Source organism: Eleginops maclovinus, chromosome 15 (assembly GCF_036324505.1).
Source record: "Eleginops maclovinus isolate JMC-PN-2008 ecotype Puerto Natales chromosome 15, JC_Emac_rtc_rv5, whole genome shotgun sequence".
Taxonomy (NCBI): Eukaryota; Metazoa; Chordata; class Actinopteri; order Perciformes; family Eleginopidae; genus Eleginops; species Eleginops maclovinus.
In genome coordinates, this window is record NC_086363.1 from 370,001 (window position 1) to 397,500 (window position 27,500).

Consider the following 27,500-nt stretch of genomic DNA (forward strand, 5'->3'; position numbering starts at 1 on the left):
CCTTTCAGAGAAACCCAGTATCGTCTCCACCGGCGGCGTGACACCAGCTCAAGCTTCCTGTCTCTGTTCAGGGTGAGGAGAGGTTTGAAGGAGAGCCAGCCAGCCCGGCGCACCAACCCCTCCTCCTCTGACAGAACCTCCTGCTCCTCTAACAGCTCCTCCTCCTCCTCCTCCTCCTCCTCCTCCTCCTCCTCCTCCTCGCTGCTGCAGCCCGTCTTCAGCTCCTGCATGAAGTTCTGGTAGACGTTCTGCCGCTGGACCTCCTCGCTGCTCCGATTCCGGTTCAGACTCCTCCAGGGGAACACTGGGACCTGGTACTGCTCCTGGTTCTGGTTCAGAGCGTGCAGAGGGTTGCAGGTCCACAGCCCCGAGTCCGGCCCTGTCATGAAACCTTCAGCGCTGCCGTACAGATCCTAAGAGGACATAATAAAGTTAGTGAGACGAAGCGGTGAACAGGAACATTCATGAGGAGAGGGGACGGGTCTCACCTGGACCCTCCTCTTCTTCCGGCTCAGACTTCCGGTCCAGTCGCTGAGTCGGCGGATGCTCTTCAGGAAGTCTTTGCGGCTGTTCCCGGGGGCGGGAGCGGGCGGGGAACAGTTATGCTGCAGCACCAGTGCTGAGGATGGGAAGGCGGGGGGGTCCACCAGGGGCCATGATGGTTGCAGAGTCTGCAGGGCGGGGATCAGAATCAGGGAGTCGCCGAGGCCACTGTCCTCCGTCCCCCCTGAGGAGCCGGTGTGGGGGGGGGATCCAGAGGAGAAGGTGTAGCAGGGGGAGGTGGTGGTGGAGGGGGGGTGGTCCATCAGCTCTCCCCCCCACGGGGAGTCGTACCAGGACCCGTCGGAACTGAGCGAGCTGCCCTTACTGGGGCGGGGATCAGCTCCTTGTGGGGGGTGCACTGGCGCCTCCACTCCCCCCCTGCTGGTGAACTGCACCCTCATGATGCCATCTTTAGTGAGCAGCACTTTGGGGGAGTCACCCCCCCCACCAGCCCTGTTATTCCCCCCCGAGTAGATCCCTGCGTGTTGCCTGAGGGGGGGGCAAACACATGTCATCAGAATCCCAAACAAATCAAATCTAAATATTGCTTCGTTTATCCTGCAGGTACCTTTCAGGGGGGGCTGCTCTGGGCTCGTAGCTCCAGGAGCTGCAGGGCTGGGGGGTGTAGGTCCTCCCCCGCCTCCCGCTCCCTCCCTGACTCCTCCACCAGCTTCGGGCCGACGGCTCCTCCTCCCTCCTGCAGGAGGAACCCAGCAAAGCAGGGGGCGTGGCCGGAGGGACGGCGAGACTGTCCGAGTTTCCCATCAGTGCTGGGGGGGGAAAAAGGGGGGTCAGAGCTGATAGAAACACAAAGATAAATACCTCCTGCCCCAGTGGCACCAGTGCTCCCTGCTGTGTGCGTCGCTCTTCAGTGTCCCCTGGTCTCCAGCTGTGTGCGTCTCTCTTTTATGTCCCCTGGTCTCCAGCTGTGTGCGTCTCTCTTTAGTGTCCCCTGGTCTCCAGCTGTGTGCGTCTCTCTTTAATGTCCCCTGGTCTCCAGCTGTGTGCGTCTCTCTTCAGTGTCCCCTGGTCTCCAGCTGTGTGCGTCTCTCTTCAGTGTCCCCTGGTCTCCAGCTGTGTGCGTCTCTCTTTAATGTCCCCTGGTCTCCAGCTGTGTGCGTCTCTCTTCAGTGTCCCCTGGTCTCCAGCTGTGTGCGTCTCTCTTTAATGTCCCCTGGTCTCCAGCTGTGTGCGTCTCTCTTCAGTGTCCCCTGGTCTCCAGCTGTGTGCGTCTCTCTTCAGTGTCCCCTGGTCTCCAGCTGTGTGCATCTCTCTTTAGTGTCCCCTGGTCTCCTGCTGTGTGCGTCTCTCTTTAGTGTCCCCTGGTCTCCAGCTGTGTGCATCTCTCTTTAGTGTCCCCTGGTCTCCTGCTGTGTGCGTCTCTCTTTAGTGTCCCCTGGTCTCCAGCTGTGTGCGTCTCTGTTTAGTGTCCCCTGGTCTCCAGCTGTGTGCGTCCCTCTTTAGTGTCCCCTGGTCTCCAGCTGTGTGCGTCTCTCTTTAGTGTCCCCTGGTCTCCAGCTGTGTGCGTCTCTCTTTAGTGTCCCCTGGTCTCCAGCTGTGTGCGTCTCTCTTTAGTGTCCCCTGGTCTCCAGCTGTGTGCGTCTCTCTTTAGTGTCCCCTGGTCTCCAGCTGTGTGCGTCTCTGTTTAGTGTCCCCTGGTCTCCAGCTGTGTGCGTCCCTCTTTAGTGTCCCCTGGTCTCCAGCTGTGTGCGTCTCTCTTTAGTGTCCCCTGGTCTCCAGCTGTGTGCGTCTCTCTTTAGTGTCCCCTGGTCTCCGTTGTGTTGGGGCTTCTTGCAGCGTTTGGTTTCTGCAGCTTTTAGTAAACGCTGCAGATGTTTCTGCAGGAGTTCTGATTTGAGTTTCTGTATCCTCTCTGTTCCTCCTGTTGGAAGAGGTCTGGGACGTTGTTGGCACCTGTGGGCCTCTGTACTAAAAACCCATTACCTCAGATCAAACTCACTAAACTATAAGACAACAATAAACCAAGACAGAATGAAGGTGTTGCAGGAACCTCTTCTACTATCAGTACTCTACCGCCCCCCCTTGAACCAGAGGAACGTAAACCCCTCAGACTACAGAGAGCAGTCTCAGAACCAGAGGAACGTAAACCCCTCAGACTACAGAGAGCAGTCTCAGAACCAGAGGAACGTAAACCCCTCAGACTACAGAGAGCAGTCTCAGAACCAGAGGAATGTAAACCCCTCAGACTACAGAGAGCAGTCTCAGAACCAGAGGAATGTAAACCCCTCAGACTACAGAGAGCAGTCTCAGAACCAGAGGAACGTAAACCCCTCAGACTACAGAGAGCAGTCTCAGAACCAGAGGAACGTAAACCCCTCAGACTACAGAGAGCAGTCTCAGAACCAGAGGAACGTAAACCCCTCAGACTACAGAGAGCAGTCTCAGAACCAGAGGAACGTAAACCCCTCAGACTACAGAGAGCAGTCTCAGAACCAGAGGAACGTAAACCCCTCAGACTACAGAGAGCAGTCTCAGAACCAGAGGAACGTAAACCCCTCAGACTACAGAGAGCAGTCTCAGAACCAGAGGAACGTAAACCCCTCAGACTACAGAGAGCAGTCTCAGAACCAGAGGAATGTAAACCCCTCAGACTACAGAGAGCAGTCTCAGAACCAGAGGAACATAAACCCCTCAGACTACAGAGAGCAGTCTCAGAACCAGAGGAACGTAAACCCCTCAGACTACAGAGAGCAGTCTCAGAACCAGAGGAACGTAAACCCCTCAGACTACAGAGAGCAGTCTCAGAACCAGAGGAACGTAAACCCCTCAGACTACAGAGAGCAGTCTCAGAACCAGAGGAACGTAAACCCCTCAGACTACAGAGAGCAGTCTCAGAACCAGAGGAACGTAAACCCCTCAGACTACAGAGAGCAGTCTCAGAACCAGAGGAACGTAAAGAGAATAAAGAGCGGGTTTACCGGTGTGTGTTTCCTGCTCAGTGAAGCTCCTTCATGCTCGTCCTCCTCTCTTCTGAGCTTCCAGCTGCTCCTCTCTCCTCCCCCTCCTCCCTGTGGGGAGAACAGAGGGAGGGAGGGGCTTCAGACACACTCAGCTTTTGTATATCTCCCATCCCTCCCACTCTTTCCTCCCCTCTTCCATGACGCTACTCCAGACTTTTCTGTCCTCTGTTTATTTTGGTTTTGCAGGAATGCCGAGTGTTTTTCTCTGAGATCATCACCGCTGCTATTTTGAGAAGCTGTGATCCAGCTCCTCACACAGAAGCCCAGAGAGGAACCCTTCAGCTCCGTCAAGATCCAGTCTGTTACTCCAAACACCAAGCACAGAGTTAAAACCCAAGTCCGAGTCAAACGTTACATACAGTCTGAGACTCAACACTCATTAGAGACGAGTCCGAATCAAACTGCAGGTCAGACAGACACAATCTCTAGTAGAACACAAGTCAAACACAAGTCAAACCCAAGGCAAACACAAGTCAAACACAAGTCAAACACAAGTCAAACACAAGTCAAACACAAGTCAAACCCAAGGCAAACACAAGGCAAACACAAGTCAAACCCAAGGCAAACACAAGTCAAACACAAGGCAAACACAAGTCAAACACAAGTCAAACCCAAGGCAAACACAAGTCAAACACAAGTCAAACACAAGTCAAACCCAAGGCAAACACAAGGCAAACACAAGTCAAACCCAAGGCAAACACAAGTCAAACCCAAGGCAAACACAAGTCAAACACAAGTCAAACACAAGTCAAACACAAGTCAAACCCAAGGCAAACACAAGGCAAACACAAGTCAAACCCAAGGCAAACACAAGTCAAACACAAGGCAAACACAAGTCAAACACAAGTCAAACACAAGTCAAACCACGAGTCAATACACCAACAATGCCAAGACAGGTCCAACTTAAAACCCAAAGAAAGAGAACACACACTTTTCGAGTAAATAAATCGCCCACAGAGACAAGACCGACTTAAAACAAGTCAAAATAAGAGAAGTCCAAGTCCAGTGCCCACAAGACAACGAGTCTGAGACTAAAAGGCTCATTAGAGACAATTCCGAGTCGAACTGCAGGTCAGACAAAGACTATTTCCAGTCAAAAACACCAAGGAGTCCAAGACAAGTCGAGTTAAAACCCAGGAAAAGAGAAGACACGAGTCCAAGTCAGAGCCCACAGAACAATGAAAACACACATTAGAGAGTTAGCGTCCAAAAAGGAAAACTTCAAACCTTGAGAGCGTTTTGATGATAGATGTCTCCTGTCCTGATGTACGACAACTGGACTGCTCCTCATCCAGGACTCTCTCAGAACCCGTGAGCAGATCTGACTCTTCTCCAGCAGCAGAGAGTAAACCAGAAACCACTCGCTGATTATTAAAACACATTCTGCAGCATCCGGAGCTCTGAGGCGTACTCCGAGGTCAGAGGGCACAGCAGAGGGGGGGGGGAACACAATGAACCCTAACGCGTCGCTGACCTCTCATTGAAACCTGGACAGCTGGGTGAACAGATCTCCCCACCGACGGAATATTTGCATCCAACAAGTGTTCACACAGGTCTTATCCCCCCCGCCACACTCCTTGTTTTGTGTCTTCTCGCTCAGACGGAGAAAAACTCTCCTCACTTTTGTCCCGCCGTGCCATCGGCCATCTGCCACCCCCCCTCATTATTATCCAACAAAGACCGTACCCCCCTCCCCCAGGCAGGCGTGAAGCGCTCATACTGGAGGAATTCATCAGAAATGAAAAGAGTCCGATTAATGTGGAGAAATAACACCTGTTCTGAGTTTAGCTTCTACTTTAAAGAGTCCTCTACCTTAAAGAGTCCTCTACTTTAAAGAGTCCTCTCCTGCTGATGTTCAGGTGTATATCAGTATGTAGAGTCTCTACTTTAAAGAGTCCTCTCCTGCTGATGTTCAGGTGTATATCAGTATGTAGTGTCTCTACTTTAAAGAGTCCTCTCCTGCTGATGTTCAGGTGTATATCAGTATGTAGCGTCTCTACTTTAAAGAGTCCTCTCCTGCTGATGTTCAGGTGTATATCAGTATGTAGTGTCTCTACTTTAAAGAGTCCTCTCCTGCTGATGTTCAGGTGTATATCAGTATGTAGTGTCTCTACTTTAAAGAGTCCTCTCCTGCTGATGTTCAGGTGTATATCAGTATGTAGAGTCTCTACTTTAAAGAGTCCTCTCCTGCTGATGTTCAGGTGTATATCAGTATGTAGTGTCTCTACTTTAAAGAGTCCTCTCCTGCTGATGTTCAGGTGTATATCAGTATGTAGTGTCTCTACTTTAAAGAGTCCTCTCCTGCTGATGTTCAGGTGTATATCAGTATGTAGAGTCTCTACTTTAAAGAGTCCTCTCCTGCTGATGTTCAGGTGTATATCAGTATGTAGTGTCTCTACTTTAAAGAGTCCTCTCCTGCTGATGTTCAGGTGTATATCAGTATGTAGTGTCTCTACTTTAAAGAGTCCTCTCCTGCTGATGTTCAGGTGTATATCAGTATGTAGTGTCTCTACTTTAAAGAGTCCTCTCCTGCTGATGTTCAGGTGTATATCAGTATGTAGTGTCTCTACTTTAAAGAGTCCTCTCCTGCTGATGTTCAGGTGTATATCAGTATGTAGTGTCTCTACTTTAAAGAGTCCTCTCCTGCTGATGTTCAGGTGTATATCAGTATGTAGAGTCTCTACTTTAAAGAGTCCTCTCCTGCTGATGTTCAGGTGTATATCAGTATGTAGAGTCTCTACTTTAAAGAGTCCTCTCCTGCTGATGTTCAGGTGTATATCAGTATGTAGAGTCTCTACTTTAAAGAGTCCTCTCCTGCTGATGTTCAGGTGTATATCAGTATGTAGAGTCTCTACTTTAAAGAGTCCTCTCCTGCTGATGTTCAGGTGTATATCAGTATGTAGAGTCTCTACTTTAAAGAGTCCTCTCCTGCTGATGTTCAGGTGTATATCAGTATGTAGAGTCTCTACTTTAAAGAGTCCTCTCCCTCAGTGTTTTATTTGTTGATGCAGAGGTTAACCCCGTCAGAGGAAGTGTGCCCGGGGCGGGGGGGAGGTCTGTTTCCTGTCTGGCTGACTGGGGTCCTTGTCCTGCCCAGCCCCCCCCAGGTGTGGCCCTGCAGCTGCTTCCTCCTCTGCAGAACACTGTGGTGCTGCAGTCCTTTGAGACAGGTATGTTATTATTGCTGCACAGGAGAGAGTCGCTCCACGAGCCGCTGGAGCGACTCTCTCCAGGTCTTTAGAAGAGATGGAGCTGATGAAGTTAAACCATTCCTTAAAATAAAAACACATGAAAGAGTTGCTTTAATAAATCCCAAGAATCCTAGAAAACGGATCCCTGATGCAGCCTTCAGAAGAAACAGAAGAACCAGAACATCTGAGCCGGACTGCAGACCAAAGCTCATGGTGACTTACTCTCACTGACAGAAGCCTGTCTGACTGTCCGACCGTCTGTCTGACTGACTGACTGACTGTCTGACCGACCGTCTGTCTGACTGACTGACTGTCTGACTGACTGTCTGTCTGACTGACTGTCTGACTGATGGAATGAAGGGCTGTTGAGGTGTGCTGCAGAGAGGATGCGAGGACATCTCTTCTCATGAGGTCAGATGTATTTGAGCAGCAGGAGGTGAACTGCAGGTCTGAAACAAGCGGGCAATAAATCAGGGTTAGTCTGTCAACCACCCCCCCCCCCCCACGGCCTCCCCCCCATGTTTCATTTACCTTTCTCCTTTTTTGAATCGTTATTTTCTATAAAATACCTTTTGTTTTAAATCTGTTGCATTGATCATTTTCCCGTTTGATTCAGATGTGAGTTTATTAAGCATTGAAACAAAATATATTCACATGTTTATTTAAAACTACTGCTCTCTTACTTTTCTTCAGAGTTCAGATCTAAGAAGCGGCGCAGAGGAACAGCAGCTCCTGATTCTACAGTCATTGGCTCGTTGCCAACTGAAGAACTGTTGGGACTCGGGCCCCCGGTCTTCAGGCTGAGGGGCCACCAGACCATCGACAGGCATCAGTGAACTCTGAAAGACTGTGTTGAAGTGTGTGTGAACACACTCCTCTTCCCTCTGCTTTGTCCTTCAGTCAACAGAGAGATGGGGGGCGCTTTCTTTCAGCCTCCAGATGCTGCTGAGGGCCCCTCTGAACATCCCTCAAATCAAGACTGACTGACAGAGGGTCTTACTTTGAAAGAGTCTTATTTTAAAAGGTATTACTGGTCTTATTTTGAAGGTATTACTGGTCTTATTTTGAAAGTATTACTGGTCTTATTTTGAAAGTATTACTGGTCTTATTTTGAAAGGTATTACTGGTCTTATTTTGAAAGTATTACTGGTCTTATTTTGAAAGTATTACTGGTCTTATTTTGAAAGTATTACTGGTCTTATTTTGAAAGTATTACTGGTCTTATTTTAAAAGTATTACTGGTCTTATTTTGAAAGTATTACTGGTCTTATTTTGAAAGGTATTACTGGTCTTATTTTGAAAAGTATTACTGGTCTTATTTTGAAGGTATTAGGCCTACTGGTCTTATTTTGAAGGTATTACTGGTCTTATTTTGAAGGTATTAGGCCTACTGGTCTTATTTTGAAGGTATTACTGGTCTTATTTTGAAAGTATTACTGGTCTTATTTTGAAAGGTATTACTGGTCTTATTTTGAAGGTATTACTGGTCTTATTTTGAAGGTATTACTGGTCTTATTTTGAAAGGTATTACTGGTCTTATTTTGAAGGTATTACTGGTCTTATTTTGAAGGTATTACTGGTCTTATTTTGAAAGTATTACTGGTCTTATTTTGAAGGTATTACTGGTCTTATTTTGAAAGTATTACTGGTCTTATTTTGAAAGTATTACTGGTCTTATTTTGAAAGGTATTACTGGTCTTATTTTGAAGGTATTACTGGTCTTATTTTGAAAGTATTACTGGTCTTATTTTGAAAGGTATTACTGGTCTTATTTTGAAAGGTATTACTGGTCTTATTTTGAAGGTATTACTGGTCTTATTTTGAAAGGTATTACTGGTCTTATTTTGAAAGGTATTACTGGTCTTATTTTGAAGGTATTACTGGTCTTATTTTGAAGGTATTACTGGTCTTATTTTGAAGGTATTACTGGTCTTATTTTGAAGGTATTACTGGTCTTATTTTGAAGTATTACTGGTCTTATTTTGAAGGTATTACTGGTCTTATTTTGAAGGTATATAAAAACTCCTGTAGGTCCCCCTGAGGGTGGGCCAGAGGAAGGCCGCGTGGGGCCGATGGTTCAGGGCTCTGAGCGCTGCCGGCCGCCGCTGGGCCTGGCAGGAATGTGAAAGCTTTCTCAGTGAAGCCGTGAAGGTGAACACAGCGCTGCAGAGACAAAGAGAGCAGCCGCTGTTGTTTTTAGGCGAGGGAATGATCCTGATGAGAGCGGGCAGCCGGGCGGAGGCTGAGACAACACAGAGGGACCGATGGAGGACAGAGAGTCTGAAGCAAATCCCCGTTAGTGGCCAAACGGCGGTAATACACCTTCTGTGGCGTCCTGCGACGCGTGGGGCCAAACCGTTTCTCTTTCTGACTTAAACTAGAGTACCCCCGAGCTTTAGAGAGCACAAGAAGAACATCATGACCTCTACTTTAGCAATCTGTCTACTCCAAATGATCCAGAGGCCCCCAAAACATCTTGTTTGACAAGTTCTTCAAAAGGTTTGAGAGCAAAAAACATCCTAAATATAGTGTTTCCCTGAGAGCAGATCAAGCGCAACAGGAAGAACTCAAGCTCAAGAATACTTTCTCAGGACTGCTCTGTGTCATTTATTCGTGCACCTGATCGGAGTCAACCCCTTCACTGCCAACATCTGGCTGCTGGAGCAGGAATTCCCCACTGTGGTTGTAAACAAATGATGTCAACACACACACACACACACACACACACACACACACACACACACACACACACACACACACACACACACACACACACACACACACACACACACACCCCCCCCCCCTCTGATGCATGTCCTCTGCAGAGTCAAACATCCCGTCACACACTTCCTGTCACTGTACACACACTTACAGACAGTACTCCCACAACAGGAAACTGAAGAAGAAGCGTCTGTTGTGTTGCATCCCTTCAAAGTAAAACACCTCCTGCACCTTTAGAAGGAGAGGCCATCTAATGCCTCAGGCCCCTTCAAAATAAAAGGACTTCCAGTTGCTCCGTGTCGTCTGTAGTTGATTACAGTAAACCCCCCTTTCCCTTCAAGCCTCGTTATCCGGTGAATCTAGAAGGCTTTTACTTTAAGGGATAGCCTTCCTCACAGCTCGAACACTGCATGAGTCACTAAAAGAAGTATGCTGCTCTGATGTGTTGTTGAAACTCAAGCCGCAGCACCAACACAAAGTAGCTCCCAGTAGCTCCAGCCTTTGGTTTCCCGCCTGCAGAGCCACAAACACAGCGAAGAGAGGAAATCAAACCTCTACATATCAGGGGTGATTCTCTGCCTCTATGAAACACTACAGACAAACAACAGCAGAGAAACAGCTGAAGCTTAAGGACAATTGCAGAATAACTCATTTTATTCACAAATTTCTCAAAATTATTACTTTTCTTTTCTTACGATTCAGACTTTTTTCATGAATCTCAGTCTGACTTCTTTCTCATTTTCAAATTTCCCTCAAAATCTCACAATACCGACTTTTCTCAAAATTGCAGAGCAAAGGGTATGAAGAGTGTAAAATGGAAGCCACACACACACACACACACACACACACACACACACACACACACACACACACACACACACACACACACACACACACACACACACACACACACACACACACACAGGTTCCCAGTACATTTCTAGAGTATGTTGAACTTTTTCCACCACCCTCTGCAGAACCCCCCCGCTCACCCTCCGACATGCTGACCAAAACATTTCAGTCTCATGCAGACGACTGAAATCAAAGCTGCAGGCGCCAAACAAACCTCATCATTATAAATGCTTACAGTGTGTGTGTGTGTGTGTGTGTGTGTGTGTGTGTGTGTGTGTGTGTGTGTGTGTGTGTCTTTGTTTAGTCCCTGGGAGATTGCTGTATTATTTAGACCCCCACTCTGCTTGTTTTGGGGTAGCTTGCAGGATTACAGGCTGAAAGCAGAACGTCTCTTGTCATTATGTTTGTGCCGCTCCGTCTGAAGTCAGGAGGGTTTGGAGCTTTTAAATGTAGCAGCCTGAAGCTCAGCTGAGTCCACAACAACCCGTGCAGAACCGCAGAGAGGAAAAAGCAACCCAGAAGCAGCAGCAGGTTTAGCCAGGAACTCTGCTGGCTTTAACCTGAGGGAAGGCTTACTACTTTCTAAGAACACATGAAGTGTGTGACTGATCTCTACACGCTACAGAGAGAATTTCCAAAGCTTTAGATGTCCTTTAGTACAGGAGCCAACACGTTACAACAGAACCACTCTCTTCCATCAGGAGGAACTGCAACTTCAGAAAGGATCCAGACATAGAAACACAAATCAGAACACATGCAGAAATATCTGCAGCAGCTCTTCAACACATGCAGAAATATCTGCAGCAGCTCTTCAACACATGCAGAAACATCTGCAGCAGCTCTTCAACACATGCAGAAATATCTGCAGCAGCTCTTCAACACATGCAGAAACATCTGCAGCAGCTCTTCAACACATGCAGAAACATCTGCAGCAGCTCTTCAACACATGCAGAAACATCTGCAGCAGCTCTTCAACACATGCAGAAACATCTGCAGCAGCTCTTCAACACATGCAGCAACATCTGCAGCAGCTCTTCAACACATGCAGAAACATCTGCAGCAGCTCTTCAACACATGCAGGAACATCTGCAGCAGCTCTTCAACACATGCAGCAACATCTGCAGCAGCTCTTCAACACATGCAGAAACATCTGCAGCAGCTCTTCAACACATGCAGAAACATCTGCAGCAGCTCTTCAACTCATGCAGAAACATCTGCAGCAGCTCTTCAACACATGCAGAAACATCTGCAGCAGCTCTTCAACTCATGCAGAAACATCTGCAGCAGCTCTTCAACACATGCAGGAACATCTGCAGCAGCTCTTCAACACATGCAGCAACATCTGCAGCAGCTCTTCAACACATGCAGAAACATCTGCAGCAGCTCTTCAACACATGCAGAAACATCTGCAGCAGCTCTTCAACACATGCAGAAACATCTGCAGCAGCTCTTCAACACATGCAGAAACATCTGCAGCAGCTCTTCAACACATGCAGAAACATCTGCCGCACACAGCTGGAGACCAGGGGACACTAAAGAGAGACGCACATAGCTGGAGACCAGGGGACACTAAAGAGAGACGCACACAGCTGGAGACCAGGGGACACTAAAGAGAGACGCACACAGCTGGAGACCAGGGGACACTAAAGAGAGACGCACATAGCTGGAGACCAGGGGACACTAAAGAGAGACGCACACAGCTGGAGACCAGGGGACACTAAAGAGAGACGCACACAGCTGGAGACCAGGGGACACTAAAGAGAGATGCACACAGCTGGAGACCAGGGGACACTAAAGAGAGACGCACACAGCTGGAGACCAGGGGACACTAAAGAGAGACGCACACAGTTGGAGACCAGGGGACACTAAAGTGAGACGCACACAGCTGGAGACCAGGGGACACTAAAGAGAGACGCACACAGCTGGAGACCAGGGGACACTAAAGGGAGACGCACGCAGCCTGAGACCAGGGGACACTAAAGAGAGACGCACACAGCTGGAGACCAGGGGACACTAAAGAGAGACGCACACAGCTGGAGACCAGGGGACACTAAAGTGAGACGCGCACAGCCGGAGACCAGGGGACACTAAAGAGAGACGCACACAGCCGGAGACCAGGGGACACTAAAGAGAGACGCACGCAGCCTGAGACCAGGGGACACTAAAGAGAGACGCACACAGCTGGAGACCAGGGGACACTAAAGAGAGACGCACACAGCTGGAGACCAGGGGACACTAAAGTGAGACGCACACAGCCGGAGACCAGGGGACACTAAAGAGAGACGCACACAGCTGGAGACCAGGGGACACTAAAGTGAGACGTACACAGCCGGAGACCAGGGGACACTAAAGAGAGACGCACACAGCTGGAGACCAGGGGACACTAAAGAGCGACGCACACAGTTGGAGACCAGGGGACACTAAAGTGAGACGCACACAGCTGGAGACCAGGGGACACTAAAGAGAGACGCACACAGCCGGAGACCAGGGGACACTAAAGAGAGACGCACGCAGCTGGAGACCAGGCGACACTAAAGAGAGACGCACACAGCTGGAGACCAGGGGACACTAAAGAGAGACGCACACAGCTGGAGACCAGGGGACACTAAAGAGAGACGCACACAGCTGGAGACCAGGGGACACTAAAGAGAGATGCACGAAGCCGGAGACCAGGGGACACTAAAGAGAGGCGCACACAGCGCTGGGAGACGCTCAGGATCATACAGCTGGACAGCTGTCTCCCTGGATGGAAACCTGAGATGTTTTCCGGTCTTGTTCTAACGATGTGATCACATGACGTGAGTCAGAGAAACCTGGTCAGTGAGCTGCTGTAAGCCGACCCTCATTAGAAGCTGCAGACCGTGGTGTTTCAGGAGACATCTGCAGAGCCTGACTGATGGAGCTTCCTCCGGACAAAGGCTCTGAAGCCTCCCTTGTCTTCAGAGCAGTCCGGCAGAGAGAGCAGATCTCCTGCTGGGACTACTGAGTGTTCTTATAGCAGAGTTCTCCAGCCCAGTTGAACCAGTCTGTTATTGGCAGTCTTTGGCGGCTTCCTCTTCTGAACTGGTCTTTAAATCTTAATCACTGAGTTTTTTCCTCTGCATGTTCTCTGGGTTTTAGATTTCATCCAGAGCCACAAACAAAACAAGCCAGACTCTTTTATTTGAGGGTCTTTGCAGGACTCCACTCCGCTCTCATGCGCCTCACACACACAATGACACCCCAGGGGCATGCTGGGAGATCCTCCCCAGGGTTTCCCCTCTGATAGCAGAGACACGGCTGCAGGATCTACGCTCGCCGTCTCTCTGTGGAATTCAGGTACAGACGCACGGTGGAATTTGCTCAGCTGATAAAGCTACACCTTCACAGGGAACACCGTGGAGTCTTTGAGAGGAGAGCAGACGAGTCAAAGCCACGCTTCTCCTCGTCACTCAGAAGACAGAGACAAGACGTACAAATCTATACAGTTGAAGACTTCTGGTCCCCGTCCCGTCGCTCGATCCAGCGTCTGCAGCTGAAACACTGACAGTGAAAGCATCAAGTCTGAAATGAAGTCTGAGGGAGGAGGCTGAACTTATTGCAGAATCAGAAATGATCATCCAGGTTTTTACCTCCAGGTGGGACGACTTCATGTCCCTAATACATTGGACCTGAATGAAGAGAGCTTAATGTCGATGAACGCAGGGACCAGATGTGGACTGGCCCCACACAGACCTGGTGTTTGACCACAGACTTTTGCAGAAAAGCTCATCAAGTGCACTCTATTTCTAAAAATAGCAGCTCAACTCTGAAACCGTCTTCAGGCTTTTCAGAACAAGACAGAAGTCCCCCCCCCCCCCCCCCATCCATGGAACCCCGAAGGACTCACATGTCCTCACATTAAAGGTGGAGTCAGAGCAGGAGGTACACCAAGGTCTGCTCTCTCCACGAGGACCAGGGGAAGCCCCCGAGACAAAAGCCCCAACACGCATGGCTTTTAGAGAAACTACAGAGACTTCCAGAAAGTCGGAGTGTGTTTGAAGAGATCAGCGCGTCAGTGAAGGCACCGCTCCGTCTGAGACTCACCTGCAGCCGATCCAAACAGTCCTCTCTCACTCAACGTTTCTCTGCTGCGTTCACATGTTGAGTCAAATCTGTGTTTCTGTCCTGACAGCAGAAGGGCGGGGTCCCACAGCTGGAGGAGGAGGAGGAAGAAGAAGAGGAGGAGGAGGATATGGAGGAGGAGGAAGAGGAGGATTTTTAAACCAAACCCCACCTCAGTGAGAGAGAGTTTATGCTTCTTCTTAACTCTAAGACAAAGATATTCCCTTTAATGGGATTTAAAACTGAGAAAAAGCAGAAAGGAGCATTTTCTGCTTTTTGCAATAAAAAGGACTTTCAAATAAAGCTATTCCCCAGCAGCCGCTGCAGCTGTACAGCCCGGCAGCTGCAGCTCCACAGCCCGGCAGCTGCAGCTCCACAGCCCGGCAGCTGCAGCTCCACAGCCCGGCAGCCAGGGGTGTAGTGGGCGTTGGACGCGGGGGTACGCCGTCCACCCACTTCTCCCGACGTGATATATAAAAAAATAAAAAAAATAGCTTACAACTCAAATGTAAATCCGGAGATATTGGCAATGGTGAGAACAACCTACATAGGCTACATAAGACATCCCCAGTATCTGTCCGTGACCTATATTGGCTACGACATGAACATAACATGAACATTCGATAATCGTCATCAACCTGAGACTTAAAACAAGACAACAAAAAAAACAACGAGAACGTGGATGTGATGAAGCTGAATATATGTATGGCTTTTTCGGTGGGAGTGTGTGTGTGTGTGTGTGTGTGTGTGTGTGTGTGTGTGTGTGTGTGTGTGTGTGTGTGTGTGTGTGTGTGTGTGTGTGTGTGTGTGTGTTTGGGGGGTGACGTCACAAATAGCGTACCCTCACTTAAAAAATCCCCACTACACCACTGCCGGCAGCTGCAGCTCCACAGCCCGGCAGCTGCAGCTCCACAGCCGCTGCAGCTCCACAGCCCGGCAGCTGCAGCTCCACAGCCCGGCAGCTGCAGCTCCACAGCCCGGCAGCTGCAGCTCCACAGCCCGGCAGCTCCACAGCCCGGCAGCTGCAGCTTTACAGCTTAAATAGGGCAGTGTAACTGTGTGGTGGTTCTTTTGTTGTTGTTGATGCTGTGGACATACAGTACTTCCTGTGTTTGTTGTTGTACTGTATTAAAGATGTAATGGTGGCCCGAAACATTTACAGTAAAGGATCTGTTAAATCTGTCCAAAAAGTGTAAGGCAATTTCTCAGTTTTTGTTAGCTGTTTGTGAAATTAAACGTTTGCTCACATCCTGTGCATCTCCTGGGGGCTGAGCCCCCCCTGTCCTTAAAACCTAGTGACGCCCCTGGCTAACACAATTCTGCCCTACCCTGGCGCCGCCTATGGTGACAGGTGATAAACACCAGGGCCCTAGACTTCTGCTTTCAGATGTAGTTATTTCCAAAACCAATAATTATCCAATGCAGAGGTAATAATGTAATATAACACATTGTGTTTAGAGAAACAGCTCCTGTTATGCAACAGGGGAAAGTGAAAGTGAAAGTGCTCCCCACTTTATAAGAGGTGACGCTACGAGGAGCCCACATTAGTCCTTCACTGTCTTCCAGAACAACAGCAGGTAGGAGTTTGATTCAGATTTAGATTTGGTGGATTATCAATTTCAATGTTGAGTTCAACAGAATACAATAATTATTGGTGAAACCTCCCAAGATAATGCTTGATGAACACTATGTGTCTTCCACACATTTTAAACTCTATCTGTCAGGATTGGGGGAAGGACCCAGGCGCAGAAGCAATAGAGAAGGCAGGGGATACAAACGTAAGAAAGGGCGAGCTTTATTTATAAAAAAGCTGATAACAAAAATGCAGAAAAAAGGTACAAGGATGGAAAAGTATTAAATGGAGACACAGACAAACCGCTGGAGAAGGGAGGGCTGAAAAAGGGAGCTCGATGACATCATGGGGAAACAGCAGACAACGACGACGACGCAACAAAGAACACAAAGGAAAGACCAGACTAAATACAAAGGACAGTAATCACAAGATAGCTGGGAAGGGGGAGGCACACACAGGGGCAACAGGCGAGCACGATCAGACAGGAGGGAAACTAAAGACAGGAAGTAAACTAGACAAGATACATTTCAAAGCAAAACAGTAAGCTATAAATACAGAAACTGAGATCCTAACAGTACTGAAGTTCTCCTTGGTTTTAGTGGAAGCTTCTTGGTATTAATCTGTAGTTTATATGATGCTCAATTCATTTTGCGGGCTGAGTTTACAGTTCATAAAACACTTCAGGATACTTTCACAAACTGAATCAGTAAGGGAAGTTGTGGAGAAGTCCAAATACTAACAGCGTATATCAAATGTTGATCAGTGCTTTATTATTTTGGATTTCTTTAAATCTGATCAGCTGAAGTTTTTGGGATTGAAATGAATCAGAACAGTGAAACACAAAAAGTGGAAGAATTATATTTAAATATCGACCATAAAGAGTCCTCAATGTGACTCTGTAACGCTCCGTCACATTTACATATCCAACTACTCTGAACTTCCAACGAGGAGTTCAATCAACCTGACAATGTTTTAATGTCAGCTCAGTTTGAGCTCTTTCCTCTGCAGCCATGGGAGGATCGTTCAGTTCTCGCCCTCCTCCACCCTCTCCACGTAAGACCTTTTAAATCATAACCGATCCACCAGAGATACACATTGTTTGGTCTTGTCTGAACATGTGTTGTGCTTGTCAGTTCTCAGTGCCCCATGGAGGAGAATCAACTGGAGGTGAGTGTGTCTGCATCCTGAAAGCAAACTTAATAACGGAGCAGTTTGACTTTATTTCAATTCACCCTCCACCTCTTCTGTGTGTGGTGTTATTCCATAGCTTCATTATTCACACTCACTATTCTTCATCATTTATTTTACAGTTATTGTGTTTTCCTGAATCAGCATTTGATCAGTAGGTCTTTTTTATTCCATTTGATTTGATTTAGTTTTTTATTACCTTTGATTTGTTGAAAGTGCGGTGTGAATAAAGTTTGGTTGATATCAGTGTCAAACTTTATTTAGATAACAGTCTTCATGTCTTACCGTAATATACTGTACATTTCCTGCCACTGTCTGAGTCCAATGTGTCCCTCCCTGATCAGTGATAATCACAGCACTCTGCAGTATGTGAAGGCCTACCAACCGGAGACTGAAGACCAGGTGATCCGGATTCTTCTTCACGGGCTGGTTGGATCTGGAAAATCCAGTTTCATCAACTCTGTGGAGAGTGTCTTACGAAACAGGATGTGCATACCAGCTTTGGTGGGCAACGCCACTCAAGACTGTTTCACCAGAGAGGTACAAACAAAGATTTCTGCACGTTAGAGCGGCATTAGACCAGCTTTCAGTTACCTCTAGCTTTAGATGTACAGTGGGGCAAAAAAGTATTTAGTCAGCCACCAACTGTGCAAGTTCTCCCATTTAAAAAGATGAGAGAGGCCTGTCATTTTTATCACAGGTACACTTCAACTATGAGAGACAGAATGGGGGAAACAATCCAGGAAATCACATTGTAGGATTTTAATGAATTCATTATAAATTCCTCGGTAAAATAAGTATTGGGTCACCTACAAACAAGCAAGATGTCTGGCTCTCACAGACCTGTAACTTCTTCTTTAAGAGGCTCCTCTGTCCTCCACTCGTTACCTGTATCAGTATAAAAGACACCTGTCCACAACCTCAAGCAGTCATACTCCAAACTCCACTATGGCCAAGACCAAAGAGCTGTCAAAGGAGACCAGAGACAACATTGTAGACCTGCACCAGGCTGGGAAAACTGAATCTGCAATAGGTAAGCAGCTTGGTGTGAAGAAATCAACTGTGGGAGCAATTATTAGAAAATGGAAGACATACAAGACCACTGCTAATCTCCCTCCATCTGGGGCTCCACGCAAGATCTCACCCCGTGGGGTCAAAATGATCACAAGAACGGTGAGCAAAAATCCCAGAACCACACGGGGGGACCTAGTGAATGACCTGCAGAGAGCTGGGACCAAAGTAACAGAGGCTACCATCAGTAACACACTACGCCGCCAGGGACTTACATCCTGCAGTTCCAGACGTGTCCCCCTGCTTAAGCCAGTACATGTCCAGGCCCGTCTGAAGTTTGCTAGAGGGCATTTGGATGATCCAGAAGAGGATTGGGAGAATGTCATATGGTCAGATGAAACCAAAATAGAACTTTTTGGTAAAAACTCAACTGGTCGTGTTTGGAGGAGAAAGAATGCAGAGTTGCATCCAAAGAACACCATACCTACTGTGAAGCATGGGGGGGGAAACATCAAGCTTTGGGGCTGTTTTTCTGCAAAGGGACCAGGACGACTGATCCGTGGAAAGGAAAGAATGAATGGGGCCATGTATCGTGAGGTTTTGAGTGAAAACCTCCTTCCATCAGCAAGGGCACTGAAGATGAAGCGTGGCTGGGTCTTTCAGCATGACATGATCCCAAACACACCGCCAGGGCAACGAAGGAGTGGCTTCGTAAGAAGCATTTCAAGGTCCTGGAGTGGCCTAGCCAGTCTCCAGATCTCAACCCCATAGAAAATCTTTGGAGGGAGTTGAAAGTCCGTGTTGCCCAGCGACAGCCCCAAAACATCACTGCTTTAGAGGAGATCTGCATGGAGGAATGGGCCAAAATACCAGCAACAGTGTGTGGAAACCTTGTGAAGACTTACAGAAAACGTTGGACCTCTGTCATTGCCAACAAAGGGTATATATCAAAGTACTGAGATGAACTTTTGTTATTGACCAAATACTTATTTTCCACAATAATTTGAAAATAAATTCATTAAAATCCTACAATGTGATTTCCTGGATTGTTTCCCCCATTCTGTCTCTCATAGTTGAAGTGTACCTATGATGAAAATGACAGGCCTCTCTCATCTTTTGAAATGGGAGAACTTGCACAATTGGTGGCTGACTAAATACTTTTTTGCCCCACTGTATAGAGGTCGAATGGCCCTGAGTTTATACGCCTTCTCCAAATCCACAAAACACATTTTTCAGGAAACTGAAAAATAAAGGACATTAAAGTAACTGCATTTCTCTGCATGTGTTCACAGTACAAAACGTACACGTTCAAAACAGGAAACCAGGGAACCTTCCCTTTTGTCATCAATGACATCATCGGCCTGAAAAACAACTGCAGCCGAGGCAACAGAAACAACCACGTGAAGGATGTCAAACGGGTGATGAAAGGACATGTGAAGGACGGATACATAGTATGCACATCGTCTTTAAAACTCAGAATTTAGGAGGTCAATGGTTCTCTGGATGTGTTTTTGGTGATTAAATGAAATTAGGTATGAGGTTAACACGAGCAGAAGAGAGTTTAACGTCTCGTTCAGTAAATACCCCGCTGGAGGATTTAGAAACGGAGGCTGCTAACCAGAGTCTGAATGAGACGACTAAACGTCATCAAGCCCAAGATTAACCGCCTTTAGCTTAGCGGTGGTGACGTGAAGTCATGTGACCGTGCTGTAGTTCCTCTATAGCCCAACATTAGCCTCCTTTAGCTTAGCGGTGGAGACGTGAAGTCATGTGACCGTGCTGTAGTTCCTCTATAGCCCAACATTAGCCTCCTTTAGCTTAGCGGTGGAGACGTGAAGTCATGTGACCGTGCTGTAGTTCCTCTATAGCCCAACATTAGCCTCCTTTAGCTTAGCGGTGGTGACGTGAAGTCATGTGACCGTGCTGTAGTTCCTTTATAGCCCAACATTAGCCTCCTTTAGCTTAGCGGTGGAGACGTGAAGTCATGTGACCGTGCTGTAGTTCCTTTATAGCCCAACATTAGCCTCCTTTAGCTTAGCGGTGGAGACGTGAAGTCATGTGACCGTGCTGTAGTTCCTTTATAGCCCAACATTAGCCTCCTTTAGCTTAGCAGTGGTGACGTGAAGTCATGTGACCGTGCTGTAGTTCCTCTATAGCCCAACATTAGCCTCCTTTAGCTTAGCGGTGGAGACGTGAAGTCATGTGACCGTGCTGTAGTTCCTCTATAGCCCAACATTAGCCTCCTTTAGCTTAGCGGTGGAGACGTGAAGTCATGTGACCGTGCTGTAGTTCCTTTATAGCCCAACATTAGCCTCCTTTAGCTTAGCGGTGGTGACGTGAAGTCATGTGACCGTGCTGTAGTTCCTTTATAGCCCAACATTAGCCTCCTTTAGCTTAGCGGTGGAGACGTGAAGTCATGTGACCGTGCTGTAGTTCCTTTATAGCCCAACATTAGCCTCCTTTAGCTTAGCGGTGGAGACGTGAAGTCATGTGACCGTGCTGTAGTTCCTTTATAGCCCAACATTAGCCTCCTTTAGCTTAGCAGTGGTGACGTGAAGTCATGTGACCGTGCTGTAGTTCCTCTATAGCCCAACATTAGCCTCCTTTAGTTTAGCGGTGGTGACGTGAAGTCATGTGACCGTGCTGTAGTTCCTCTATAGCCCAACATTAGCCTCCTTTAGCTTAGCAGTGGTGACGTGAAGTCATGTGACCGTGCTGTAGTTCCTCTATAGCCCAACATTAGCCTCCTTTAGCTTAGCGGTGGTGACGTGAAGTCATGTGACCGTGCTGTAGTTCCTCTATAGCCCAACATTAGCCTCCTTTAGCTTAGCAGTGGTGACGTGAAGTCATGTGACCGTGCTGTAGTTCCTTTATAGCCCAACATTAGCCTCCCTTAGCTTAGCGGTGGTGAAGTCATGTGACCGTGCTGTAGTTCCTTTATAGCCCAACATTAGCCTCCCTTAGCTTAGCGGTGGAGACGTGAAGTCATGTGACCGTGCTGTAGTTCCTTTATAGCCCAACATTAGCCTCCTTTAGCTTAGCGGTGGAGACGTGAAGTCATGTGACCGTGCTGTAGTTCCTTTATAGCCCAACATTAGCCTCCTTTAGCTTAGCGGTGGTGAAGTCATGTGACCGTGCTGTGGTTCCTTTATAGCCCAACATTAGCCGCCTTTAGCTTAGCGGTGGTGACGTGAAGTCATGTGACCGTGCTGTAGTTCCTTTATAGCCCAACATTAGCCTCCTTTAGCTTAGCGGTGGAGACGTGAAGTCATGTGACCGTGCTGTAGTTCCTTTATAGCCCAACATTAGCCTCCTTTAGCTTAGCGGTGGAGACGTGAAGTCATGTGACCGTGCTGTAGTTCCTTTATAGCCCAACATTAGCCTCCTTTAGTTTAGCGGTGGTGACGTGAAGTCATGTGACCGTGCTGTAGTTCCTCTATAGCCCAACATTAGCCTCCTTTAGCTTAGCAGTGGTGACGTGAAGTCATGTGACCGTGCTGTAGTTCCTCTATAGCCCAACATTAGCCTCCTTTAGTTTAGCGGTGGTGACGTGAAGTCATGTGACCGTGCTGTAGTTCCTCTATAGCCCAACATTAGCCTCCTTTAGCTTAGCAGTGGTGACGTGAAGTCATGTGACCGTGCTGTAGTTCCTTTATAGCCCAACATTAGCCTCCCTTAGCTTAGCGGTGGAGACGTGAAGTCATGTGACCGTGCTGTAGTTCCTTTATAGCCCAACATTAGCCTCCTTTAGCTTAGCGGTGGTGAAGTCATGTGACCGTGCTGTAGTTCCTTTATAGCCCAACATTAGCCTCCCTTAGCTTAGCGGTGGAGACGTGAAGTCATGTGACCGTGCTGTAGTTCCTTTATAGCCCAACATTAGCCTCCCTTAGCTTAGCGGTGGAGACGTGAAGTCATGTGACCGTGCTGTAGTTCCTTTATAGCCCAACATTAGCCTCCTTTAGCTTAGCGGTGGAGACGTGAAGTCATGTGACCGTGCTGTAGTTCCTTTATAGCCCAACATTAGCCTCCTTTAGCTTAGCGGTGGAGACGTGAAGTCATGTGACCGTGCTGTAGTTCCTTTATAGCCCAACATTAGCCTCCTTTAGTTTAGCGGTGGTGACGTGAAGTCATGTGACCGTGCTGTAGTTCCTCTATAGCCCAACATTAGCCTCCTTTAGCTTAGCAGTGGTGACGTGAAGTCATGTGACCGTGCTGTAGTTCCTTTATAGCCCAACATTAGCCTCCCTTAGCTTAGCGGTGGAGACGTGAAGTCATGTGACCGTGCTGTAGTTCCTTTATAGCCCAACATTAGCCTCCTTTAGCTTAGCGGTGGTGAAGTCATGTGACCGTGCTGTGGTTCCTTTATAGCCCAACATTAGCCGCCTTTAGCTTAGCGGTGGTGACGTGAAGTCATGTGACCGTGCTGTAGTTCCTTTATAGCCCAACATTAGCCTCCTTTAGCTTAGCGGTGGAGACGTGAAGTCATGTCCTAACCCTAACCCTTAGCTCTTTTCTTCAGAAATCATAAAGTGGGTTAGCATGTGGAGATTCTCCTGCTGAACTAAACGTTTGTTTGACAAAGATTATTTTCTGCAATTATCCGAAATCACAGGGAGAATTCTGATTGGACGAGGGAGATGCTGCCTTCAGGGCAGAGATGGGAGTAAGTCACACATATGCAAGTCTCAAGCAAGTCTCAAGTCTTAACCTTCAAGTCTCAAGCAAGTCCCAAGTCATTTTTGTGAGAGTCGAGTCAAGTCAAGTCAAGTCATAGCTTAGGTCAAGCAAGTCACAAGTCAAGTCATAGAAATATAATAAGCTGGAAGACAACCGTCTTAAAACTTTAAGAGACTGCAGCCTAAGTTTTATGTAGCCCTCATTTGCACAAAAGGGCTAACAAATAGAGGAAGGGGATATAAGGCTAAAGAATAATTATAAACACTCACTAGGACCAGCAGGATCAGAATGACTAGGAACGACTACAGGGCCTGGTGTACCAAACAATAATGACCAGACAGAGTACTCAACTCAGCAGTTTGTCTTGGGAACAGCAGCACACCACTTCCTTTTATTTACAACCATTTTTTCAATATGTTGCAAAAGACAGAAGACAAAGAAGTGCAAGAAGGAATGAACTTGAACAAATACAACTTCTATGTCCACTACTCCTTCAAAAAGGCCTCACTCTCTCTCTCTGCTGTGGATGATTAAAGCTGTAGGTATTGCTTGGAGTTCTTGAAGTCATAAACTGCGATATCATTGTTATTGGTGTCAAATGTGTCCTTAGTAGTGATGTACTCTTCAAATCTAGACAGAGGGGAGAAGTGCAAAAAAACTACTTTTAGCTCATGCTTTCATTGCATAATATTCCATTAATACATACCATACGGAAATGAAATGGAGACACTTCTATGTACGACGGAGTATTAGGGCCACATATGAAGAAAAAAAATATTTTTGCCGTGACGAGATTAAAGTCGACACGGCGACTTTAAAGTCAAAATGTCGAGAATAAAGTTGAAATGTCATGTCGACTTTTATCTCGACGTGTCGAGATAAAACTCGAAATGTCGAGAATATAGTTGAAATTAGTTGGGAGACATAGCAACCGCTCCCACAGGTCCTGCACTGAATCCGAAATGGCTTGTGTAGATCATTTGGTCAAATTATACTTCCGAATTGGATTTAACAATAAAGAGATCCTCGCTGTTTTAGCGAACCTCGACACATCGAGATTAAAGTGGACATGACATTTCAACTTTATTCTCGACATTTCGAGATTAAAGTCGCCGTGTCGACTTTAATCTCGTCACGGCAAAAATATTTTTTTTTCTTCATATGTGGCCCTAATACTCCGTCGTATCTATGTTATATACTACGATTTACTCTTGAAAGTGGCCCATTTCTCATTTATTTACAGTAATAGGGTTTTTGCATGTTGTTTGGCTGTTATACTTTATGATTTAACAAAAAGAAAGCAGCTAGCGCTAACAAGCTAACAGCTACATTTGTGGTAGACTTTGGACTAGCAACTAGCGCTAGCTAGACCTGATCTGCCAAGTGAATCAATCTGGCAATTTCAGATAGGCTGCCGTATTTCAGTCAGATTGTCTGTTATTTGATATCAATGTGAAACTAAGTCAACATGATTAAAACTTAATGTGGTGCAAACAGTAAGCTCTTGTCACGTTTGACTGATGGAGATGGGATGTTAGCTGCCAGCTAACGTAAAAATAATGTGAAATTAGCTAGAGACATTACTTACTTTTCTTTGTGTAGTCGGAAATGGCGGATGAAATTTGACGTGGTGCTGCATGTGTCGGATATTTTTGCGCTACACACCTTGCACACGGCGAATCGTTTCTTTAGTTGAGTTGAATAGTCTTTAAATCCAAATGTTATGATTTTGGGAACACTGGCTGCAGTAGCAGCAGAACTGGTAGCACCTTCCATCTTCCAAACCCCGACCGCTCTACTGTAGATGGCGGGCGCATTACCTAGTAGAGATTACTGGTTGCCAGGTTCGCCCACATGCAACAGGAAACATCCAATCGAAAACATTTTTTATTATTATTATTCACCAATTAACCAAGACAGCAATGACTTGTCGAGTCATTGCATGCAAGTCTAAGTCAAGTCTCAAGTCATGAGTAGCAAGTCCAAGTCAAGTCGAGTCTTTTCTCACTGTTGATCAAGCAAGTCACAAGTCCTCAATCTGGAGACTTAAGTCTGACTCGAGTCAAGTCACTAGACTCGAGTCCCCCATCTCTGCTTCAGGGTCCAACAAAGAAATACATCACCACCGCACCACTTTATTAATCTTAGTTATTGTCATCCTTTAACTTAAATTCACTTTGATTTTCAGGTCAATCCTAATGCCAAGATATCAAAGGATGATCGATTCTACAAACCAACCCCAAGTGCCAACGACAAAGTGCATGTCCTGGTTTTTGTTATTGATGCCAACAAATGGTCTCTGATGAATGAAAAAGCTTTGGAGGCTTTGGATGACATCAGAGATGAGGCCAAACTACTGGGTGAGAGCTGAAGTCCTGTTGAGCTTCAGGTGTGATAAATGTCAGCTGTAACGGCTTCATGGTAATGTCTTCTGTTCCCACGACAGATATTCCTCAAGTGGCCATTCTCACCAAAATCGATGAGGTCTGTCCTGAGATCCAAAAAGACATAAAGAACGTCTACAAGAGCAAGGAACTGAAGGAGAAGGTACATGAGTATTTATCTACATTAAGTTCAAACAGAGATCGTGTGCTGCTTCTCCAGCCAATGATCGTCATGAGAGCACAAATGAAACAGGGAAGGGTTCGTTAGTCGTTAGTTAGGGAAGGGTTCGTTAGTCCACAGGCCTCATATGATGCCATGAATATTGATGGGCTTCCAGATATAATGCTGTCTGATAGAAAGGGATCAATGAGGGATTCAGAGGAGTGTTGAAGCCACCATAACATGTGCTGGTGAATTCAGGGACTGAGTCTAACGTCCACGCTGGAAGAGAGGAGCTAGCACACGGCATTTCATCAGCGCCTTGTTATGTTTCTATGAAAACAACATCTGAACAACATTTGACGCTTGATGTTAGTGAACATCAGCTATCTCTCTAACAAGCTGGCTATCAAATGTTAGCAATATATCTCCGCACATCGCTTCAAATACTCAAACACAGGTTCTTTGGGTGAAGTAATCACATATTGGTAATCAAAGTAGTTTGTATCTCTCCTGAGAAACCGTTTCTGGGATCAGTTCATTTAAAAGCTTAGAAACAGTTTCATTTCAGCCAGTATTTCATCAACCCCTGATGTGTGTTTGATCTGTCATCAAGAACCTTCTGGTCCATTCAAACCCCGGAAACAGAATATAAACGGTGGTGTGGAAACATGGTCAGTATTTGATTTTGGATCCTGGATTTGTTTTGGTTTCTGATCACAGATGGAGAAGGTCAGTGGAGCTGTGGGTGTTCCAATGAACTGCATCTTTCCTGTGAAGAACTACAGCAAGGAGCTGGACCTGGACAGTGACACTGACGCTCTGATCCTGAGCGCACTGAAACCCATCCTCGACTTTGGAAACGACCACCTCAACAAACGCTATGCATAATGTGTACTCAATGCATCATAGCATACATTATAAACCAATCAGAAAGGCTTCGGGTTGTAGTATTCCCCACTGGGACGCATAAAGGCTTTGATTCAGATTATTATAAAGCTCAAATAAAAAGGTGGATTATTTGTTGCTTTTGCAGTAATGGCACCAAAGAATCCTTCAGGAATGTCCCTGGCTCATGAGATCATACTTACACTGCTTGTATGTTTATTCTGCTGGACTGATAAAGGGTTCTGGTTCTGATTATTCGCTTTGAGTCATTTTTATTTCCTTTAAGGTCTGAATTAGATCTAGTTCAGATAAAAGCAAAACCCAGGGATTCCTGTTTCAGTGAAACCTCCCTCTGAAGTAGAAATGTCTCTCTCACATCCCCTCACCAGTCTGAAAGAGGAAGCAAATGAAGCCTGAACACCATCAGGTGCTGTTCCTCCACAGAGCTCCAGCAGAGGGCGACAGGCTCTCATAGTATACCTACACTTTGAGATATATCATCATACACCCTGGATACAAGGCCCCAGGGGCCCCTGGGCTCTGAGAGCTCACGGCCCCCCAACCCCACCCCAAGACAGAAATGCGTGCACTTCTAACCCCTACACACAGCTGCTTTATAGCATACCAAGCTCCTGATCACTTCATTAATTCCCTCCAGCTGAAGCAGAGGCTAACATACAAAATGAATTCTGTCATTATTCTACCTCCTTCTTCATGTGGCCCTAATCAACTTCTTTGAAATGTACAGTCTCTGTCTCCAAATTTCAACTGGATGAGAAATAAAGGAACTTTGAAAACAATTTGAAAAAAAAGTGATAATTTAAAGAAGATGGTTAGCGCCACATGAAGGAGGGCTAGAATAATGAGGACATTTTACGGCTTATCCCAAATCTCCTGACCATGCCTGTGAATCTGAACTTGTTGAAATATGTTCCATAAAACCACGGAAATCACACGACAGGTTTTCAGTGAATATCTTTTAATGTGTTTAAAAAAATCAAAATAAATATCAAATATTCAAATATTCAACACACGAAACACACGAAGCTTTACATCTGAAACGTTCACAGAGAAATGAATCCAGGAGTTCTGCTTCCCAACGCACAGCTATATTCATATACCCTAACTAATGTGTGCGGGGCGGCGTGTTCGGATCCACAGGGAGGAGGAGCTCTGTGTCAAAGGTCAGTGTGTGTGTGTGTGTGTGTGTGTGTGTGTGTGTGTGTGTGTGTGTGTGTGTAACTTTAA

General features: G+C 46.7%; 2 protein-coding genes across 11 annotated transcripts in view; one reads left to right on the top strand and one right to left on the bottom strand.

Moving 5' to 3' along the window:
* LOC134877358 (rho guanine nucleotide exchange factor TIAM2-like) overlaps positions 1–14,434 on the bottom strand; it is a 23,799-nt gene extending 9,365 nt beyond the window's left edge. For 4 of the 7 annotated variants that reach the window (XR_010167549.1, XM_063902851.1, XM_063902846.1 and 1 more), the window contains exons 1-5: positions 14,354–14,432; positions 3,483–3,572; positions 1,112–1,313; positions 489–1,032; positions 2–413 (exon numbers count right to left, since the gene is read on the bottom strand). Coding sequence is in view for 6 of the 7 variants with exons in the window: in XM_063902851.1 (XP_063758921.1) it covers positions 2–413; positions 489–1,032; positions 1,112–1,308 (1,153 nt within the window). In the remaining variant the exon portion in view is untranslated. Of the gene's footprint in view, position 1; positions 414–488; positions 1,033–1,111; positions 1,314–3,482; positions 3,998–4,751; positions 5,106–14,353 lie in introns of those variants that run through there. The other 3 variants (XM_063902847.1, XM_063902850.1, XM_063902848.1) reach the window with 3 other exon arrangements.
* A 1,334-nt stretch (positions 14,435–15,768) lies between these two features.
* On the top strand, positions 15,769–26,505 carry LOC134877068 (interferon-induced protein 44-like). Of its 4 annotated transcripts, none has more exons than XM_063902425.1 (8): positions 15,781–15,948; positions 16,927–16,997; positions 17,078–17,111; positions 17,477–17,672; positions 19,436–19,594; positions 25,009–25,180; positions 25,267–25,367; positions 26,088–26,505. In XM_063902425.1, exons 2-8 carry the CDS (start codon positions 16,955–16,957, stop codon positions 26,253–26,255), a joined length of 873 nt encoding a protein of 290 aa, XP_063758495.1. In that variant the 5' UTR covers positions 15,781–15,948; positions 16,927–16,954; the 3' UTR covers positions 26,256–26,505. The 4 variants fall into 4 exon arrangements, with proteins under 4 accessions (XP_063758498.1, XP_063758495.1, XP_063758496.1 ...); XM_063902426.1 differs by having other exon boundaries at positions 15,813–15,948; positions 16,932–16,997; XM_063902427.1 differs by having other exon boundaries at positions 15,876–15,948; positions 16,953–16,997.
* Positions 26,506–27,500: the final 995 nt, after the last annotated feature.